General features: G+C 36.6%; 2 protein-coding genes across 2 annotated transcripts in view; one reads left to right on the forward strand and one right to left on the reverse strand.

Annotated features, from left to right (window-relative positions):
* Positions 1-274: 274 nt before the first annotated feature.
* On the reverse strand, positions 275-6,749 carry LOC109102502 (fermitin family homolog 3-like). The gene is made up of 15 exons (XM_042738212.1): positions 6,578-6,749; positions 5,702-5,826; positions 4,826-5,059; positions 4,607-4,723; positions 4,328-4,496; positions 4,140-4,242; positions 3,948-4,055; positions 3,677-3,805; positions 3,478-3,524; positions 3,156-3,280; positions 2,654-2,760; positions 1,871-2,086; positions 1,656-1,780; positions 1,355-1,496; positions 275-1,213 (listed from the first exon to the last, which is right to left on the reverse strand). The coding sequence occupies exons 2-15, from the start codon at positions 5,823-5,825 to the stop codon at positions 1,034-1,036; spliced, it is 1,926 nt and encodes a 641-aa protein (XP_042594146.1). The 5' UTR covers position 5,826; positions 6,578-6,749; the 3' UTR covers positions 275-1,033.
* An 855-nt stretch (positions 6,750-7,604) lies between these two features.
* Positions 7,605-17,007, forward strand: part of LOC109102503 (ADP-ribose glycohydrolase MACROD1-like) — a 38,334-nt gene continuing 28,931 nt past the window's right edge. The window contains exons 1-3 of the mRNA XM_042738800.1: positions 7,605-8,162; positions 9,337-9,429; positions 9,611-9,721. Coding sequence (XP_042594734.1) covers positions 7,775-8,162; positions 9,337-9,429; positions 9,611-9,721 — 592 coding nt within the window. The 5' untranslated portion in view covers positions 7,605-7,774. The remainder of the gene's footprint in view (positions 8,163-9,336; positions 9,430-9,610; positions 9,722-17,007) is intronic.

Genomic DNA, 17,007 nt, shown 5'->3' on the forward strand with positions numbered 1-17,007 from the left:
TCTTCTTAATAAAAAATGCTGTATAAGGGTATAAAAGACTTTGCTTTTCTCCTCCATGGATGTAAGAACAGCCTATTAGCCTACCTAAGTACACTTTCCTTTAGATTTTTATTTAGCTTGAAAGGATTCAGCAGATTAGTGATTTGCCACATACTTTTATCCAAAGCTAAATACAAATCAGGAAGTGACAGTGAGTATGAGTACACACTGAAACGAAGAAGAAGAAGAAGAAAAAACTCAACCTACAAAATAATGTAGGTTCATAACGTTGCTCTCATTTTTGGTAGATCTGAGGTCAGATTTATTTAAAATTACTACTAGAAGCTCAAAACATGTTTGTTACATACACAGGCTACTCAAATAGTATTTTTTTTCATTGTTTAAAGGAATATAATGGTATACCATAATGTTTAATAATATTCACAATATTCCAACACTTTATGTTTCTCATGCTTGTGAATAATAGAGAATCAGCAAGGCTGTGACTCATTAGGACAATCCAGAGATGGCACTTTGTTAACACAATACTAAACTCTCCCACCCAGCATGACACTGAGGACTATCTAAAAATAACCCTGGAACAAGTAACTGAAACTCTGTTGGACTGAGATAGGAAATTATGAGCTGTAGACTGGGGCTAATATTATTGTCTGGTCTAAAGATGATAGACAGTGGTTTCCTGAGCTGTTACTCATATGAGATGGCACAAATTCAGACATCCTGCTTAATAATAAGTGTTTTATGAAAAGAAAAATAAATCATTACAGTAAGATTTTTTTTTTTTTAAATATCGGAAATCATTAATTTTTTCATATTTTCATGTTAGGCACTTATTATATTAAGTGTGATGATTAGATGTGTGTATCATATTGTGGAAGACATCCATGTTTCAAATCAAATGCTTGTATATTGAACACTAAATGATGAAGAAAGGGAGAGTTGCTGTGCAGTGCTAACACTGAATTCTTATCAGTTTCCTCCATTTGTAGCCTCAGGAATGTTTTTTTTTTCTCTGTGAGTTGCGGTTTTGTGCTCAGAGAGCCTCGTGGCCGCCGGTGAGTTTGTGGAAGAGCTCCTCGTTCAGTGTGTCGCTTTGCTGTCGTGCACGAGTGGACATGAAGATGTATCCTCCGATGTACTCATGCACAACCTTACAGTCTGCGTTCACACAGCCGAATGCTATGTTAATGTTTCCGTCAAATTCAATCGCCACCTAGAATAGAGACAGGTGTTGATGATATGAATGACTGAATGAAACCAGTGTATTATATAAAAAAACAGTCAACAGAAAACATATTTCGTCTCCTTCATTTACATGAAATGTATCACAGTTATTATCATTATTGAAACCTACCTGTCGTATGTCCCAATTAACATTCCACTGTCTCATGTTACTATAACGCCACGTCTTCACCACATCTCCGACTCCCAGGTCTATACGGATCAGACGGTTGTTAGCGATGCCCAGAACTTCGTCCTTACGACTGCCCTTAAACCTGAGAAACAATTGTATTGTGAAGCTGGATTACCTTAGATGACTATTATAAAAGTATGTGTTGCCACATACCACAGCATACTCATACAAGCTTGTGTAAAAGGTAGGCCTACATGATGGGCTGACCATGTTTTTGTGCTTCTAAAGTTAGTCTAGTCACCTGACCATGAAGTAGGAGATTCCAAAATCAGGCAGAGCTTGCCAGATCTGCAGGAACTTCAAGATGGCAGACGTCAAAGAGAGCTGGGCGATATTCTGATAGGCCTCCAGGATACGAGGGGTTAACTGAAAAGGATAGAAGAGGTGAAGGCTACACAAACACTGCAATACATTGTACAACATGAAATGACTGGCAAGTTTCACGGTCTTCTCTACCTGTTTGGGCTTGTATTTCTTCTGGTATCTCGGTGAGACGAGGCTGTGTGTGTTGATGCTCTCATCAGTTTGTGACGTGGGAGCTGCAGAGCTGGAACGCTGCATTGAAAGGAACGTCTGGATGTTCTGTACCTCACTTTGATACGAGCTGTCCAATAACGTCAGGCCCTTGGATGCCAGCTTACAGGCGGCCATCCACTGAGAGTACTGCTTCTCCTGATTCAGTGGGGTAGGTTAGATAGTATTTAGAAATAAATACAATTTGCTTTAATCGCTGCAAGTACACAACCATTCAAAAGTTTTGGGTCAGAAAGTAGTCTATATCAAATAAATGCTGTTCTTTTGGACTATTTATGAAGGAATACAAAAAAAAAAAATGTATCATGGTTTCCACAAAAATATTAAGCATCACTAAACTATTTTTAACATTGATAATAATAAAAGATCTGTCTTGAGCAGCAAATCAGCATATTAGAATGATTTCTGAAGGATCATGTGACACTGAATAGCTGCTCAAAATTCAGATTTGCCATTTCAGTAATATATTATATTTTAAAATATATTAAAATATAAAATGATTCTTTTAAATTGTAATAACATTTCACAATATTACAGTTTTTACTGTAACTAAATGCAGCCTTGGTGAGCATAAGAAATGAAGAATTAACGGACTGACGCCAAACCTTTGAAAGGTACTGAATTTTTTTAAATAATTGTTATTTAATAAGACCACTTCTTATCAGAGTTTTCAATTACAAATGAATGTTATCGACAGTTACGTACATTTTCACATCGCAAGTAGATTTCATTCATGCCTTCTGGTGCAGGAATGAGGAGTTTGATACAGAATTTCTGGCCTGCTACATTGACATCAGGGGCAACCTCACAGCCTAAAAAGAAGCAGATGTGTTTCAGAAAACATGGCCTCATTACACTGATGAGTGTGTTGGTTTCAGCCTTGACTGAGGTGTGAAAACATATTCACATGTAGTACAAGCGCAGTCTGGGAAACCACGTGCAAAAATGACTCATTGACGGTAAAACATATATAATGCCATGACCTTAATTTATTAAAGGGCCAAAGCTAAATCTAGTTTCTTTTTATAAGACTTCACAAGGCCAGGGGATTTTTCTGCTGTATCAACTGGATTTTATTATTCAAATTTAACATGATTTTTGTTCTCTTTTTGTATTGCAGCATGTTCAGTTCACTCAATAACTTTCATCTGTTGCAATATTGTATGTAGGTAAAATGAAAGTAAAAAAAAAAAAAAAAAAAAAATACCTTTCAGGTTCAACTGTTGAATGGGCTCTCCATAGCGGTCCTCTTTACTTTTATAATAGGAGATCGATGTCTCCTGAAATTTGCACCAGTATTGCTTGTAACCCTTGAGAGTTAGTCTCTTAGGCCTGCAGGGTGGAAAATGATCAAATATTAAATGCACTGTATTTTTTTTCCAAAGTTGTTAATAAAACATTTTTTTTGGAGTATGTTTTACAAAAAAGTACTTTAAATTTTTGGCTCAAAAAAATTATGTTTAATCCAATGTGTCACTTGTTTGTGAAAGTAGGATTCAGTAGGATTTGGCCAAAGAAGAGGAACTTACCTAAATATTTTCAAATGGTCATTCAGCTCTGGGGCAGTCATGTTATCCTGTGAAAGTAAATCAGATTTTTATGGATAATATATTTTTGATAGCAGATTTAGAACCTCTGAATTTGTCTCTGTATCTCTGCAGTTCAATCTCCATGTCTCAATTTCTGCTATTCTATTAGGACAGAGGATTAATTGTGAGTGTCTCTCACCAGCATGTCTGTGCTGTTGCCATCTCCCACCATCTTGACCTCCAGGGATTTCAGGGCAGACTCCAAGTCATCCATCCCTTGACAGGAAGAGACCATGTCCTGAGACAAGGACTGTTTTCCTATGTGGTACTGAATAAGAGCGTGAGAAAAAGAGGAAGATGTTAGAATGCTACTGCCTTTTCTGTTTATTCCTTTTATGCTAACATCAGTTTAACTAATCTGTTTTATAGTTGTGATGGCAGTATTATTTGTTTGGTTTTCTCTGTTGTACCTGCAGGGCTCCGAACAGCATCATTTCCTCTTCTGTGCAGTCTATGTCCTCCAAGAGAATAGCCCAGCGAGCTTGTTCATACAACTGCGTCAAACGCACCGCATCATACTACAACAATGAGAGAATCGATTTGAATTTCTTGACTCTTGGAAAAAATGGTTACACACGTCTTAATTAACCAAACACCGCTACCTTGGGATCCATATCATGGAAAGTGTAGTATTTGAAACGAAGCCCTAGTTTGTCATTCTCTTGTATTCCCTGCTGCATTAGTGAACGAGATGAATCCAGCCACCTCCAGGGAACAGAAGAGCATTTATATTAAGGATGAAATATGAATTATTATTATTTTGAAGTCTTTGTTTGTTTCTCTGCTGTACCTGGTGTGAATATGTGTTTTGTCCACTATACTGGCTGGCCGGTAGAGTTTAGCGATGGCTTCAGGAGCAGGTGAGGGCAAGCTGACAGACAGCATTTTATACACAGCCTCAGTCTTCGGAGAGTCAGCAAAATGAGCCGGCATGCCATTGTACAGAGCTTGAACAGAGCCTACATCCAGATAAACAATTGTTTCCAACATTGATAATGATAAATTTGTATTAAACAATAGTGCACTAAATTGTGTATTAAAAGCTTCTTTAATATGTTATTTTGTGCACCTGCGGTTAGAGGAACATCTGTAAGATCATACAGCTCTTCTGAGGAATCTTTGTCTTTCTTTTTCTTTTTTTCCTCAACAGGACGGAGCAAGGAGAGCTCCTCTGGGTGACGTAAATCTGAAAGCAAGATAGATTTGTTTTTGGGAAAATGGTAAGCTGAAACTTAGTAACAGATTGCTTATGGGGGGGTGTTGGATCCAAGCTTGATCCTTCACTTACTGAGAACCCTGCAGATGCCCATGACTGTACGAAACACAGGACTGGAGAAACAGGCTCGCATTTTCAACGTAGCCCCATTTGGTAAGCCCAGTCGCAGAGGCTTGTGCTGTGGGGTGAAGATGAGGCGAGCGTCTGCGTGGACCCCACATTTGTCCAGTGTCCAGCCGGTCCGCAGCAGCCACTGCTGCTTCTGCTCCCACCACAGGGCATGATCGGACCAGTCCCTCTTTAGATCTAGAAATAAGACACAAGAACATCTCACATGATAAATAAAGATTTAGGAGCCATACTTAATTCTAAACAGTTTTTATTAATATGGGATCATTTGTTGTCCTGTTGATAATATGGGGTATCATTTGGGGTAGGTTAAGTTTTTGAAAGAAGTCGCTCATGCTTACCAAAGCTGCATTTATTAGATCAAAAATATGGGGTGGGGGGAGGGGTATGATATTGTAAAAACTGCTTACAATTTAAACCGGTTTTCTAAAATCCTTCAAAAATCATTCTGACATGCTCATCTGGTGTTTAACATTTCTTATTATTGTTAATGTTGAAAACAGTTCTTTTTTTTTTTTTTTTTTTTCTTTCTCAATATTCATAATTCTTTAATGAATATAAAGTTCCAAAGAACAGCATTTATTTGAAATTGCAATCTATACTAAGAATGTAAAAGTCACTTTACTGTCACTTTCAACCAATTTAATGCTTCCTTGCTCAATAAAAATATTAATTTCTTAAAAAACATACTGATCATAAACTTTTTGATGGTGGTTCATGTAAATCTAATGTGTGCTATGTAGCTTTTACAGTATGTGCACAAAAAAGCAAATATAATAGCCTATATAATATAATAGAAGCATCTAGAGCATAACTCACTGGTCTGTTCAACTAATTTGAGAATTACTCCGCCAATGTGCAGATCAGAGGTCACGCTGATTTGAAGGGGTGGGGCATCAGGACCAAGATCCTCCACTGTGACTGTAAGGTCCCACGCTGCCATACTGCATACCAAAAATATGGAAACAGTGAGGTTTGATCAGACATAAGCTGTTCTGTACACTGGTAAATTATTCTATTTAAAAGTATCAAAGTTTTGAGCATGGACCAAACTTTAAAATGCATGATGAGTAGCTGTATATCACATGCTTAGCATAATCATACTCATAGTAATGGTGATGACACGTCACCAGATCATGCTTCATCTGGCCTGTGAGTGTGATCATACCGTTTGCTCCTAGTTAAGTTTACTGAGACTGATACTTCCCATTTATACACGAATCACATGGAACCACATTTCCTCTTTTGGTCAAGTGTCTCATACACCAGTGCATGTAATAGGGTGTGTTTCATGTCATTTAAACTCCGTGTGTGTGTGTGTGTGTGTGATAATTCTGAAAATAGTTAACTGAAACTGAAAACTGAAACAGACCCAAACTCAATAAACATAAAAAATATTAGTTAACGACTTAGCTTCATGTCATTTAAACTCCACAATAAAATAAATCCATGTAGACACAACACTGCAAAATAGGCCAATGTGTAGTAAACCCCTCTAGATAATATACAGTTTATATAAGTAAAATGCTTTAGATTTAATTTAACCACTTTAATATTGAATTATATTGTAAATGATTATTCTAAATGATTTGTTAGTGATCTTAAAGAGACTACAGAACTATCTCACTGTCTTTGTTTTAAATTACTCTTGTTACTAGCTAAAAATTTTACTTAAAATAATTATAATTTTGTTACCTTGTCTGTTTGGCTCTGGATTTGCCGATGATAGTGTCTCTCTCTCTCTTGTGCGGTCAATTAAATGCTGGTAGGTCTCTTTATGAGATACTCACACACTCATATAGACAAGACCCCTCTGCTGTGTAAAATCAGTTGTGGCTTTTCAGGGTATGTCAGAGCTGACAGAAAAGGGTGTTCCTCTTTTCTTGGCTTCCGTGTAACGGAACTGTGTATGACTGTGTTGTTTTCACACTAAATGCACTCTTGCACAATACAACAAAGACTCATGTCATATGGGGATGGAAGTACAGCCTAAACCACTGAGAGTATTATGTGTTGTTGTTTTTCACAGTGTAAGGTGGTGCTATAATCAAATTATTGTTTTTTTGTTGAAACAATATAAAAGAGGCTTATGTAAAATGTCTTTAAAGCCAGATTGGTAAAAAAAAAAGAAACAAGAAAAAAGATACTGAAATTGGTATTAGCAGAGCTCACAATTGTCAAGTTTGTAATATATATATATATATATATATATATATATATATATATATATATATATATATATATATATATTTACAATTGTTATTTACATTTTGTCAATTATATTTCTAATATTTTAATTATACTATACATTATATATATGTATAAAAATATACTGCCAAACAAAAGTTTAAAAAAAATATTTTAATTTCACCAAAATTGTATTTATTAAAAATACAGTAAAAAAAGTAATATTGTGAAATATTATTACAGTTTAAAGGTATTGCTTTCTATGGTTAAGAAACTAAAAATAGTCAGTTACAGCGCCTAAATTCATATCAAGTGTAATCCAAAATCAGGACGCTGACAAAAGTTCATGTCATTTGTTCTAGTCAAACCAAAATTAAGTTATTAGTAACAGGACAGCTTGACTAAAAGATTGCGCTTACAGCATCGTGCCGCTAGATGTCAGTAAAGGATGAATGATGTTTATCCGGGACAGTCCAATCAACGAGAAGCGCTGGCGAGTGAATTCACGGACCCCTACAGATTGGTATAGTCCCGTTTGCTTTCATTGTCAGGCAGTTGAGTTTCAATTTCACTATTGTTATTTCAAATAAACTGTAAACTGCTTGTTACTACAGATTCCAAATCGCAGCAAGGATCAAATCAAGGCACATACGGGAGACATTGGGGCTTTAAACTTTAGATCTGCCAGCTGTCAAGACAGAGACCATGGCGTTTCAGATGTCAAAACTTGCTGCTCGTGTTTGGCTCTTCAAAAGCGTTGGGTTCCCATCCAGCGCTGGGAACAGATGTCCGACTCATCTCGGTTTAATCAGCAGACTTGCACTTCGCTCCTTTCATGCGCTCAAAGCGCTGCCCTCCCCGGGGCTCTTACGTAAAGCAGACAGGTGGGAGAAGGTTTCCACGGCCTCAAAGTCACTTCACAGGCGGAGTGGAGGGGCTGTTAAGGCTCGCCGCATCACCGGGGCTGTAGTGGGCGCCGTGGGGGTCTCTGCTGTGGCGCTGGCCTCTCTGAGCACGAGCACGCTGCACGCCATGAGCGCGCGGCCCGACCTTAACCTGGATTCAGAGAGCAGCGACTGGACAGAGGCGAAGAGTGAGTCCCTGCCCAGAGATCAGAGCCACTGTCCAGCACACGCTCCACTGACAGAGAACCGGGAAAAAAATAATTTCATTAAGATATATTACCGCCGATGTATTAAACTCCGTAATATTTACGTTAGGCTAACACAAACTGGCAGCTGTGGTTGCCAGAATTTTACTGTAAAAAAATATATTAGCAACATTTTAGGTTTTACAGACTTAATTTTAAATTGAAACTGTATTTCATATAATAATATAATATTAATATAATATACCAACCTACTCACAATACTGAAATCTGTTTAGTACCTGTAGTAATACACTGATAACCATCAAGAGCAGGTGAATGGAGTTATCTGATGAACCAAAGCTCATTACAAACAGCTTTTCCACAAACTGAGAAAGAAAACATATAATATATGAACACATATACGCCGTTTTTTGACATTTTCAAAAATCATGTTTTTTATTATATCACTTGATTGTGTTTATTAGCTGTACTTTTGTAGTTTTTTTTACACATTTAAAATAACCCAGCTGCAGTTCATACTGTAAAGAGAAGGTACGCCGTGTCATTCACACCAATACTAAACACCGTCAAAAAATGGAGTTATCTGTTTTTGCAAATTAACTCTTCATACTGTAAAGAGAAGGTACGCCGTGTCATTCACACCAATACTAAACACCGTAATAGTAACACAAGAAACTGAAAAGGCAGTACACATGAATTTGAAACATTATTTGTAAGAATTCAATGATAAGAAAAAACATCAAACATTAAATGAAAAGAATTCAAACATGAAATGTAACAGAATTCAGGAATGTCAATTTACATTTTCTTTTTCACTTCCAAAAACTGTTTTACCATAAAAATTACATGAAATGTCCATTAAAGTTTTTCACTGTATATGGGGATGGAAATTACCATTAACCAATTAATACGTTTTATCTACAGCATTTTTACAGTCTTTTACCATTAAAATCATGACCATTTTTACAGTGGTCTGTCTATCTATTGGAATTGTATTGAACTTTAAGACTAGTCTCAAGCCAACATCAACAATCCGAATCAATGTATTTATCAATATCAATAAACTGAGCCACGACATTTCTAAATGAAAATCAAATAGTGTTTAATTTTATTGATTTTTGTATGACTTGGTTTGCATATTTGTCTTGTTTGGTAGAAAAGCTTTGCTCCATGGATAAGGAGAAGAGGAGGGAAACGTACAGGGTTGATTTCATTCCTCTGGAGAAGATTCCTGTCTGGAGTCCATCAGGTGAACAAAACACACTAAAACACTCATCATGTACAATAATAACAATACTAAAAAGAGAATCTGAACCGATTTAACCTGTTTGGAGTCCAGAAATTCTTAGAATGATGAAGATATGAAAAGATTGTTGCATGTAGATCAACTTATATGGAGGTTGTTTTGTGTACTGTGTGCTTGTTTTTAGGCGACTCCTCTTGTAAGCCTCGGTACAAAGTCAATGAAGAGCTGAATAAGAAAATATCCCTCTTCAGTGGTGACATCACAAAACTGGAGATCGACGCAGTCGCCAACGCAGGTGAGAAACGAAGTACAGGAAAATTCATAGGCTACATTACCGGGTCTGCCAAACTATTTTATTGTTCCCAAGTACACTTGTGCCTGGCCGTATATCATAAACTTAAAACACAGATTCAGCAGGTTTATGTTTAAGATCATTTTTGCACAAAGAGTCTTGGTCATTTTTTTTTGTAATGAATTGTTTTTCCATTATTGCAAGAGTCATTTTTTTTTTTTTTTTTGAAAATATGCAGTGCGGATTTGGCATAGTTTAGTGAATCTTTCATCTTCTTGGTTTGCAGCATTAAATGTCTATTTGAGTTCAGAAAGCACTTCAACGGAGCAAAGAAAAACCCCTTCTCAGCCACATTGCTCTTTTTCCAATACTAATAAAAGTTGCCCTTTAGAAAGCAGAAATCATCAGCAGTCCTCATGGGTAGATGTCATGTCACTAGGTGGAGATAGAGCTTGCTGTCTGTGTGTGGGATCCAGTCAGTCCCATTGTAGACACACCTGAAGGTTTCGTAACATTCATCTGCGTGCATTTGCGAGTTTGTTTTTGGCAGTTGCAGAACAAAGTGACTTTCAGTGACTTTCAAGCTTTTTCACATTTGCATCCTTTAAATAGCTAAAGAGACAAGTCAAGCGCACGGATGACAGACTAAAAACTCTCTCAGTTGCATCTTAGTAAAGATGCACCTGCAAGCTTTAGTCAGAATAGCTATATTTAATTTTGCCAAAGGAAACAGAGGGATAGATTTACAGCATATTCAGTGGGTTGTACTGTTTTATACATTCAGTGTCAGTTGTTCAATACTGAAGAACATCATTCCAGAAGATTGATTATAAACATTAGCTGTGAACTAAGACTACAACTATCCCTCAAAGTCTTGTTTCAGTCGTGTTAAAATAAATATGTTGTCTACCTGAACTGAGGTCCATTTTAGGTCAGGAAATGAATCAATTTGATAATTAATATGCTGCTATTAATCTCAGAATTTCAAGATATTTAGCATATTAACATTAGCATATTCATACAGCGTTAGTAGAGTGCTCAGGTTTATTATTTCTCCATCATCAGCTCTAAGCTGCCATAAAGCAAAGCAATGACTGGTTAATGTTTTAGCAATCGTATTACCACAAGACTTTCTGCTTACTGCTAGTCGGCCTAATGGAGCTCATTGAAACAGGTGTGCAGAGAATTTGTTTTCAGACTTGTTTGGAACATGAGCAAAAAGAGAAGAAGTGGGCGAGGAGAAAAAGAAGCTGAAAAGGCAAAGGACTAAGAGTGGGCATGGAGAGAAAGAGAGGAGTTTGTCTGACAGGGCATTGATTCATCTCTCCCAGTTGACACATTGATCGGCTGGCCGTAGGTCTCGGTGTAAAAGCGTGAGGATTAACAGACTGTCCAGTGGTCATTAATTTAGAGGTTGGAATGAACTTCCCAGTACTGCTAAGTGTGCATCTCACTCACCGAAGTACCCAAGTGAACACTTGTAAGAGGATTGTAGAGGTTATAGATTTTGCAGGTGTTAATTAATTTCATTCACATTTTGATGAAAGGTTATAAAGGCAAACATTTTTGTTTCTTGAATAACATAAGAGTTTTTTTTTAATATGATGAATATTTGTCAGTCTTACATAATTTTACACAGTTTTAGCATAAACTAATTAATTTAATATGATGAATATTTGTCAGTCTTACATAAATGAAAGATTGTGGAATCAAAAAATCATGGCATAGCTTATTATTAACTCTTTTCATTTATTAGATTTGAATAATCATTTTTAAAATGATTGCATTTGATTCATACGCTTAGAATCAGCATCTATTCAATTTATTCAGTTAGAAAGTAAATATGATAGACTTCAAATGAGATGAATTGGATTTTTTGATGATAAGTACTATTTAAACAGCCTGTTTTAGTAATATTACAGAAATCTTAGAAGTTTCATTTATGTATGAATGACAAATATGCATTACATTAAGTTTATTATTTTATGGTAAAATTCTGTAATCCAAACAGATGGAAATTGTATATGCAATTCAAATGTCAAATTTAGGCCTAAATATTTTTCATGCATTTGATCAGTCACCTTACAAATGTTACAGTCCAGCGATTATTTCTATTGCATTTATATTTACCTTTTCATTTGTGGAAGCTGCAGGGGTGAGCAGGATTTTTGGCAAAGGGGCCACATTGGATTTTAAATGGAGAGTGGGAGGGCATAATAAAATTACCTTGGAGATGCAATGTTCTTCACGATTGGATCTTGTTTTCTAAAAGCTGAGAGAAGTCTATGTACTCATTCTAATAAATGGCACACAATTTTCTGAAGTATGTCTGACTAATGGGGCCACTTCATTTTCTGAACTACCTTTAGTATTGCTCTACAAAGGTAGACAGTTTTCACCAGGCATTATACAAGGTTTATTTTACTTCCCCCCCTGGAGAGTTTATGATTCAAATGTACACAATGGTAAGCTAAGAGCCTTAGTTAGCCTCATAGAAACATTAAAGGAAATGTTCATATTCCTAGGTTATTGTGTGTTTCAATAAAACAATTTTTCTTTTTTTTTCTTTTTTTGTAGTAGTTGCAGTACACAGAGGAATCACTATCAAGGGAAATGTGTCATGCTCATGTGTGCATATTATAGAAAATTGTCATGAAACATCTAATATTAAGTTAGATACTACTAAGTGGTTGCCTGGATCTATCCAGTGTCATGTTAACTGGTCCTGGAGCCCCATAGTGACTACACATTTTGGACGTCTTGCATATCCAACACATACCCATTTCAGGTCTTCGAGTCTCTACTAAAAAGTCGATGTCTTGAATCAGGTATCTTTGATTCAGGAGACATACAAAATGTGTAGTGTTGGATATACACCGCAAACCACGGTTGGGTAACAGGTCTGAGTTTGATTAAAATTTATCACTGAGATGTGATTAGCACCAAGCAATGACTTTCCTTTGAACAGAATATAGCACTGGAGATTGATAATCTCCAACATGTTGGTGGCACCTTTCACAGTAGAGAGAGAGAACATGCTCATGGTTGCCTTATTGGATGACCTGTGTAAAACTGAGTATTTTGGTTTGGATGCTTCATTAAATTTTGCTGGAGGCACGTTAGATGCTACTGAGTGATAACAGAGCTATCGAATGACAAACAATATCAGGATAATTGACCTGTGGGCTGGATTAAACCATGTTGAGGGCCATAGTTTGCCACTGTGTGTGCTAGACTCTTATGAAGGTCAGAATTAAACAACCGTTGAACTGAGCAAAAACGTAAAAACACATATTCTTTGAAACTTTGAGAACTCAATCAGTCAATAGGGAGAGTGATGGAGAGGTGGGCTGGAGTGGGGAGGACTGTTTGTCTGCTGTTCTCAATAAAGATTGGATTTACAATAACACTGCCTCCACCCCCTGTCCTCTCTCTCCTACCTCTCACAACATTTTACAGCTCTTGGCTCCAGGATCTGCCCTATAAAACACCGTAAACATAAAATCCACAAGCACTTAGGAACTGTCCTTCCGAGAGCAGGGGTGGAGGGAGGGATAAACATCCTTTTTACGCCACTAGCCATCCATCGCTCTGTCAATCCACCCATCCATCTAGTTAGTGGGAGAGGATATACTGTCCTGTATTGGTTTATTAAGATGCATTACATTGTGAATAGTGTATTGTGATTGGGTTTGTGAGAAAAAAAAAATCCACATTCGGTTTTACAACTGAAAAGTACACAAAAAAGGGGAAAAAAAAAATTATTTATTATTATTTGGGGAAGGTTTATGATGTAGGATCATAACCTCGAAACTGAATAAACAGTGTTGTTTAATGAAGATTATTTGGAGTGTTGCCTCACAATGTTTGCTCATGGGAGAAATTGCATTCGTCCTCCATGTTTAGTCTGCTGGGAATTAAAAACGAGTGTCAGTGTTTGGAGTTACAGATAAGCGATATTCCAGACAGATACAGAAACCATCCCAGATAAGAGTGACGCCATGTAGTATAGACTAAAATGGAACTCAGAGTTTTATTCAATTTCTTAAAAATATGAAACACACGAAATTGGATGGATTTGATTGAATTTCTGTATTATAAAAAGCAGCAATAGAAAGTGGAGGGCACTGTGAATGGACTGAAGGTTACTAGTTATTTTTATTTTTTTTCTATAATTTCTACTTTTGACTGACAGCGGAATAATCTAGAAGGCCCCAAGATGTGTTGCACAGAACTCTATCTTTACCCTCAGCCAGAAAAATAACCCCACAGATAGAGGAGAGAGGCATGCCAGAGGATGAGAATGAAGAGAGTAATGCTGCATTTCTCCCCTGCGCAGTTTTAGCCTTCACTGCCGGGGTTAGATTGTATGCATAATTCACACTGATATGTCTTCCTTTCACAGAAAGCTTGTGATATTCACACAGCTTTAGCAGGGAGTGTGGATAGCGCCACACAGGCAAATGTAAAATGTGTAGACATCTCTAAATAGGTCTGAAAATGCAAATCATTTGTCAAAGAGCATAAGCCATTAAATCTGTTATCTGTTGCAAATGAAGCTCAGCATCCTTAGCTGGTGGTTTCAGACCCCTCTCACCAGCGTAGGCGAATTTTAAAATGAGTTCACACTGAGAAATCTCACATCTCTCAGCATATGCCACATTGTTGCTAATTGGAAACCAAGCTTGTTGGAGGAAAATGGTTGTCACACACACAACCCTAATAAATTCATTCTGTCTGCGTCGCTTAGAAAATTTCATTTCAGTGAAATGGCTTTTCTTTTTTTTATATAGCGTTTTAGCCAATTTAGTTTGTTTTGTTGAATACTGCGGCGATTTGAAAGAAGAGAAAAGGTTTAAACATGTATTTGAACAATGAATATAAATTGAATGAAAATATGAGCTGTTCATATGTTTGAAACGTCCAGAAATTCCCAAATGTAGTTCCATGATTGCATTCTGTTTGATTCCCAAGGCTTTGGATTAGCTTTCAGTTATTGAACCCTTAATGATATGAATGATTTAGGATTAAAAAAAAAAGAAAGATCTGAGCATGTTTGCAGAATGGCAGCCTCATAGCAATTATTTCAGGCCTCGTTAAAAGCCTCCCACCTATACCATTCTCTGACAATCAATCGCCACTTTAGCTCCAATGAAGGAATGTGAAATTGTTGGTCTCCGCTCAGTCTAATTAGTCTAATTGACCCGATGTGGTAAATGCAGGGAAAAGAGGTATGCGGTTCATCAGGGACGACTTCTGAGAGTTGCTGCTGCTGTTTGGATAGGTGCAGTTGCTTGGTGTAATTGTAATTCTCAGTTTGGTTTCGCTAGATATGTGAATGTGAGAGGTGCTGTGAAGCCCCTAGGTGTAGCTTCTCAGGATTTGATTTACCAGTAATTGGGACTTGTCAAACTCTCAAGTTGATTGTTGGGTATTGTGAAGTTGGCCTTTTTAACTGGTAATTTTAGTGGCAAAATCTGCTTTCAGGTATTCGTTGTCTTTCACGGATCGTTACGAATGCTGTTACTGTGCCTTTCTCCATATGTCAGTGTCCGCAACTGTCTTCGGCTGTCTTCATGCTTACTAAGACTCAATAATTTGAGGTTGCTGTGAATTGTAAATCGCTATGAAAGAAGGTGCTGTTTTCCAATTATCTGGAATTACATTAATTTGAGAAATGGGTTTGGGAACAGGTGTGAATAACTAATTGAACAGTATGTTGTCTGAGAAACCGCGCTGAGGACATCATGTGCTTTTCCGTACACATTAAGCGGTTGAAGAGATGTGTTTAAAGGCCATTCTTTCTTGGATACTGTATTCTGTGCTTCTCCCCTCTCATTATATTGATCTCTAGATTGCTTACACAGGCATTACCACACTCTCCAGATTGGAGGCATGTTTGCTCTTAAATAGCCACTATCAAATTGGCTACTCTTTTCCTTATTCACTCTTCCAGCGGATGAATGTGTGCCATATATGCCTACCAATGCCACCATTTAGCTTCATAAAGGCCTTAAGAACTGACAAAGGGATTTTGTTTCATAAATGATGTGTGAATTTGTTATTATTTTGAAGCACAGGGAAAATGTTTCCATGGATTATAGGTGAGAAATATCTATCTATCTATATATATCTATATCTATCTATCTATCTATCTATCTATATATATATATATATATATATATATATATATATATATATATATATATATATATATGCATACACACATACACATCAACAATGCATTTCATCACAACTTTTAATGATACATATATCAATGAAAAAGATAACAAGCTTTATTTACTATTCATCATGATGTATATCCATATCTATAACGAGAGAAAGAGGTGATTTACATGGACTTTTTTGAATAGTTCACTTTTAAAATGCATCAGAAAAAGGCTGGAAAATTGCAGATCCGGTACGGATTTCCTTTTAGTGTTTCTACCTTTCTACTTTCCCGGCTAATGCTGCGTTTAAGTCACACAAAGTCAGACTGTGAGAAAAAAAGTGGATTGTCTTTAATCAATTAAAGACCTTTGTTCTCTCTCTTCCTTCTTAGCCCACACACAAGATGCAGAGGTTCACAGTGTTACATATTTTTATTAATCCCTGATTTCTGTTTTTCCTGCATCTCAGGGGTATAGATACACACCGTTTCAAACACAAAGATTGTAATGAGCCGACATGTTAAAGTTGTCTGATCATTTGTCATTTTTTCTAGTCATCTACTAGATTTCATGTCCATGATATTTTCTGGTATGTTCTGTATCAACAAGCCCTGCCTTTCATTTTGCTTTTTTACATGCTAAATTGACTGAATAATCTATGTCAGCCTGTCAGTTTGGGTTGATTCATCAATTTAGAGTTAAATGCCTCTTTCTGTTTAGGTTAAATGACCTCAGATTTCTTAAAGTCATTCCTTTCGTCATAATTGAAATGCATTTTTCTGTTGTTGAGCAGGTAAAACTACTGAGCTTCATATATTTTGTTTGATTGTTCTTGAAACCTCCATGTAGTGAATGGAAAATGTGATTTTTTTTTTTTTCATAAGATGTCCACTTTTTCAGTGTCTTATTTTTTTTTATATATATAAATTTTCTTTGTGAACATGAAACCTTTTTCTGTGCCTTCATCTCTTACCTTCTCTTTCCTTTTGTCTCCTTCTACCCCACTTTTCTCACTCTCATTAAAAGAAAAGAAACCCAGTAGCAATTTGAGGTCTTTCATTGTCAAAACCATTATCACCACTGTCAGCTCTCTGGGTTGGGAACAAAGTCATCGTGCTG

Source organism: Cyprinus carpio, chromosome B14 (assembly GCF_018340385.1).
Source record: "Cyprinus carpio isolate SPL01 chromosome B14, ASM1834038v1, whole genome shotgun sequence".
In the NCBI taxonomy this organism is placed as follows: domain Eukaryota; kingdom Metazoa; phylum Chordata; class Actinopteri; order Cypriniformes; family Cyprinidae; genus Cyprinus; species Cyprinus carpio.